This window comes from Amaranthus tricolor, chromosome 14, assembly GCF_026212465.1.
Source record: "Amaranthus tricolor cultivar Red isolate AtriRed21 chromosome 14, ASM2621246v1, whole genome shotgun sequence".
Taxonomy (NCBI): Eukaryota; Viridiplantae; Streptophyta; class Magnoliopsida; order Caryophyllales; family Amaranthaceae; genus Amaranthus; species Amaranthus tricolor.
This window is the reverse complement of record NC_080060.1, coordinates 17363030-17368210: the sequence shown is the minus strand read 5'-3', so window position 1 is coordinate 17368210 and position 5181 is coordinate 17363030. Positions and strand designations below refer to the sequence as shown.

At 35.2% G+C, this 5181-nt stretch overlaps 1 protein-coding gene across 1 annotated transcript; it reads left to right on the top strand.

The window, feature by feature from the left end:
• LOC130799370 (uncharacterized) lies at nt 1-1157 on the top strand. The gene is made up of 3 exons (XM_057662469.1): nt 1-64; nt 148-797; nt 918-1157. The coding sequence occupies exons 1-3, from the start codon at nt 1-3 to the stop codon at nt 1155-1157; spliced, it is 954 nt and encodes a 317-aa protein (XP_057518452.1).
• The last annotated feature ends 4024 nt before the right edge of the window (nt 1158-5181 follow it).

Below are 5181 nucleotides of genomic sequence, written 5' to 3'. Positions count from 1 at the left end.
ATGATGTTGGACAATATGGTTAACGATCTGAAGAAAGAAAATTGGTTTGGAAGAGTAATTGTATGTAAGTTATAATCCAAATTAATCCTTTTTAAGTGTTCATATTAATTTTTGATGTATTTTAATTTATATTTGATTTTCTTGCAGTGGTATATAGTATTGAATTCCAAAAAAGAGGACTTCTGCATGCACATATAGTATTGTTCTTGCACCGCGATGATAAGATTTCTAATCCAGTTGATATTGACAAGTTTATCTCCGCCGAGATGCCTGACAAGGAGAAGAACCCTTCATTGTATGCCTTGGTGACATATTTGATGATTAATGGCCCGTGTGGATTGTCAAACTCAAGATCACCTTGCATGCGCGATGGAATGTGTTCTAAACACTTTCTTAAAAGGTTTAATGAAGAAACATTTGTCGATGGAGATGTTTATCCCTGTTACAAGAGGTTGGATATTAGTGTAACTATAATCAAGAGTGGTAGTGAAGTGGACAATAGATATGTTGTCCTATACAATCCATCTTTAATTTTGAAATACAATGTACATATAAATGTCAAATGGTGTAACCAATCTCGCGCAATTAATTATCTCTTCAAGTACATCAACAAGGAACATAACAGAATTATAGAGGTTTATCTAGTTCAAATTGATGAAATTCATGAATACTATAATTGTAGATATGTGTTCGCAAGTGAAGCTTCTTGGCGCATCTTAAGATTTGAGATTCATCATCGTACTCCATCAGTAGAAAGGCTTACTGTTGTGTTCAATGATGATGACACAATCAATGATGTAATGTCAAGGCCGTTGAATGAGAGATCAATGTTCATGGCTTGGATAAAGTGTAACAAATGATACGATGATGCTCAAAATCTTCTATACAGTGAATTCCTAGGAAGTTACATATGGCAGAGAAAAAGGAAAGTATGGACTCCGCGTAAAAGAAGATTCTCAATAGGAAGATTGTATCACGTTGCACCAGGCTGTGGCGAACGTTATTATATAAGAAAACTTCTTAGCTTTGTCAAGGGCCCGACATCATATGAAGATATCAGAACTGTTGATGGAATTATTCATCCTACATTTAAGGATGCTTGCTATTCCATGGGCCTGCTTGATGACGATAAGGAATACATTGATGGAATCACTTAAGTAAGTTTTTGGGGATCGACAATCTATTTGAGGAACTTATTTGCAATGTTGTTGATGTCCGGTAATGTATCAAGGCCAGAATATGTGTGGGATAACACATGGAAGTTATTGTCTGAAGATGTGTTAATTAAACAAAGAAGTTTATTACAAATGCCAAGTAATATATATTCACCGTCTTTTTATCAATATTTTCTATTTAAAATGTAAAATTATATTGTTGATAATATATCAAAATAATACACTTACATGATAGATTTGAACCTCACGGATGATCAATTGAAGTGTTATGCCTTTAGTGATAATGAGGATATTCTCATAAAGAACGGAAGCTCTTTGATGAATATATGTCATGAGATGTGTCCAAGTGATATTTTCGTCAAAGATGGTCAGAATAAGCTAATCTAAGAGGAGCTTAATTATGACAAGGATTCCTTGAAAGCTGAATTGCTTGAGCTACTTCCAAGGAAGACTAAAGAGCAAACCTTGATATATGATGAAATTACCATAGCCATTGAAAGCAGTAAAGGAGGTGTATTTTTTCTGTATAGATAGGGTGGAACTGGAAAGACATTTATGTGGAGGATATTATGTGCATTGTAGAACCTGTTAGAGATGGTGAACGACAACAAGAGGGGGGTGAATTGTTATTTGATAAGTTTAAGTGTTTTTCACCTGTTTTTGAGGAATTAAAACTTAAACTTAAAGCGAAAAAAATAAAAGAAGACAACACAATTTTACGTGGAAACCGTCTAGGCCTAAATAGAAGGAAAAACCACGACCCCTCGGGATTTTAAAACTCTCCAATTTGTTTTAGGCAATCAGTTACAATTACATAAAACAAATACACATAACTAGGCCAACTTCTCTTTCTCTTTCTCTTGCTTCACTCGAAGCTTCTCAAATTTTTTTTGCTTCACTCGAAGATTCTAAATTCTCTAGCTTCACTCGAAGCTTCTCCAATTCTCTAGCTTCACTCGAAGCTTTTCCAATTCTCTAGCTTCACTCGAAGCTTCTCTAATTCTCCCCTAGACTTACCTAAGTCTAGTAAAACAAATTCTCTCAAAAACCCTTTACAAAGGATAAATTCCTAAAGATAAAATTAAAGAGTTGCACAAGAAAATATTATAAATTAATTGGTAATTTTTGGAACAAAAATATTTCTTGTTAATTTTAATATCTCATGTATGGATTCTCCAAGTCCCATACATACGCCCATTGAAAAATAAACAAGTCCCCTTTATATAGGAGTTTATGTAGCTAGTAAAAAGGAACAACTACCCATTACATCCTTATTCCTAAGATTAAGGAGAATTAAGTGGATCTTGAATCTCAAGAGAAAAACCCACGGTTAATTTCCTTATTCTTTTGATCTAAGAAAAATAAGTGGATGCTTTATTTTCAAGTAAAAAGCCAGGGTTTATTATTTCTAAGAATAGGAAAAGTAGTTTTTCTCTTAATTAGATCCAAAATACAAGCCTATTTATGTGGAGAAAAATAAGGAGAGATTTTCTCCACACTTAGAAAGTGTACGGTTATTTAAGGTGGTTTAAAAATATTTTACCAATTAACTTATTAAATAAATAATGCAACAAATTAATTTTAACTAATACATCAACTAAAAATCAGAAAATATATTTAACAGAATTTTTCAGCTAACGTAAATTCTCCAGACTCCAGTCTTGGGAACAAAGCACTATCTCCATCTACAAGTAACGTCAGATCATTAAACTTGGGAACAATAGACCTCCTGCCTACATTTGACATCCTAAGCGATTTTCTTTATCTAACTTCCTTGGATACATTTGACATGTACAACGTTCATAGACTAAGTCATAGACGCTATCAACAATCTCTATCAAGATTGGATATCGACCTGCATACAATCTCTATAATACATTTGTTTATATTAAGTGTAGTCATCATCAAAACTTAAGAGAGCCAACATGCATGCTTAAGATCAAAAGGTGAAACTTTTATTCTTGTTGCATCAAGTGGTATAGCATCTTTGTTATTACCAAAGGGGAGGACTGCACATTCAAGAATTGGAATACCTCTTACTATAACTGAAGATTCAATGTGTAGAGGCATAGAACCTAACAGTCAGTTGGTAAGCCTACTTAAAAGAACCAAGCTTATAATTTGGGATGAACCTCCAATGACTCACAAGCATCGTTTTGAAGCCTTAGATAGGAGTTTGCGCGATGCCATTCGTTGTCCCAACGGTAAGCCTTTCGAGTTAAGCTTTGGAGGCAAGGTTATTATGTTTGGTGGTGATTTTAGGCAAGTTTTTCCGGTTATCCCAAAGGGTAAAAGACAAGATATTGTCTTCGTGGCACTTAACTTTTGAAAAATTTGGAATGAGTGCAAGGTATTACGTCTTACGAAGAACATGAGATTGCGACCAGGATTGGCCAATGTTGATGAGCTATGAGATTTTGCAGAATGGATTCTCAAAGTTGGGGATAGAAAGCTTGGAGGACCCAACAATGGAGAGACTACTATCGACATACCTGAAGATCTATTGATAAAGGATGCATATGATCCAATGGATACAATTATCGAATCAACTTATGATAGGGCAATACTGGCACCAACAAATGAAATTTTTGATAAAGTCAACGAACATGTATTATCAATTTTTCCAGGAGAAGAGAGGTTGTACTTGAGTTCAGATTCAATTTCAAAATTTAACAGTAACTATGGTAGCAACAACGATGCATTTTCAATTGAGTTTCTCAACTCAATACGTGCATCTGGAGTTCCTAACCATAAGTTATTGTTAAAAGTTAGTGCTCCAATAATAATGCTACGAAACATGAATTATTCAGCTGGCTTATGCTAGATATTTGGCCACCTAACATGAATGATGTGGATGATGATTTTTTAACTTTGTTATCTCTATTTTATTCTTGAATTCAAGAGGATCTGGGATAAAGACTCTTTCATCCAGATTAGGGTAGCCTGTTCCCTAGCTCCCCATTATGAGTTGGTCTCTGCTACAAGAGTTGAGGTCATAACTAACATAGTGACTTCATCCATACTTCCCACTCCAACAGAAATTCCTCTTACAACTATAGCACGAGGTTAGATGTCAGTGATTACCTAGGAAAACCTAGGATCCTCTGCTCAACACTAATTGAAAGAATCCTCTATTCCTAATCCCTTGGAAACAAAAGAGCAAACTAATCTTTATTCTTATGTGATAAGGGTGCGCAAATTTTTAACTTGCTTTTCCCAGAAGGAGGCATCTTCTTGTAGTCTTAGAGGGTCATGCGACATCTTATGAGGCTGCCCTTGCCCAAAATCAACTTGATCATTTTCCTTTTAGCCAATATAAGAACTTTTCTAAGGTGAGGAAATCGTATTTGACAGCTTCATTCATCTTCATATTTCAACACAATTTTCGTCTTCCTAGTATGTCAAATATAGCATGTCCAAACTAGAGTCTTCTATGTTGGAGTTCAAGGTAGACATTGAACATACTTAGAGAAGCATAGGGGTTGCATTAGCTGTGAAGATTCATGAAGTAAATAAATTGGGATTGGAGTTGTACTGGGTGACGTTTAACATGGAGCAATACAAGTCTCATCTAACCATCAAGGATAAGATCATTCGCGACCTATAGGTTAATTGAGACTGATCAGTTAGCACAATAACTAGATCATGTTGATGCGAAGATGATCAAACTTCGTGAAAAGTTATCTACTCTCTTGTAGTCATTCTCTGCAGCCAAAAAGGATAAGGACTAGGATGAACATAAATACCAACATCTCAAGACTCAACTAACTAATTCAAGAATTCAGATCAAAACCCAGCGGACCCTTCTCCGAAACTTTATGGCTGACATTACTAGATTTAAACAGTGCATCATAGTGTAGGAGGGGGAGGACTTCAAGCGGGAGAAGTAGAGGAAGGGTTTTTACAGCGTAGCCAAAGCTATAACTAAGGATGCAACTAAGGCTCATTATTATAGTCAGGCTACCAAGTCTGTACAAGAAGCTGGAGATGTTAGTTTGTGGCTTGT

Excerpts from the sequence above, each read along its gene's own strand:
- LOC130799370 (XM_057662469.1), top strand. The coding sequence starts at position 1 with ATGATGTTGGACAATATGGTTAACGATCTGAAGAAAGAAAATTGGTTT. Across the intron at positions 65-147 it reads GTTTGGAAGAGTAATTGTAT|TGGTATATAGTATTGAATTC; the intron begins GTAAGTTATAAT and ends ATTTTCTTGCAG. Across the intron at positions 798-917 it reads ATGATGACACAATCAATGAT|AGAAAAAGGAAAGTATGGAC; the intron begins GTAATGTCAAGG and ends TACATATGGCAG.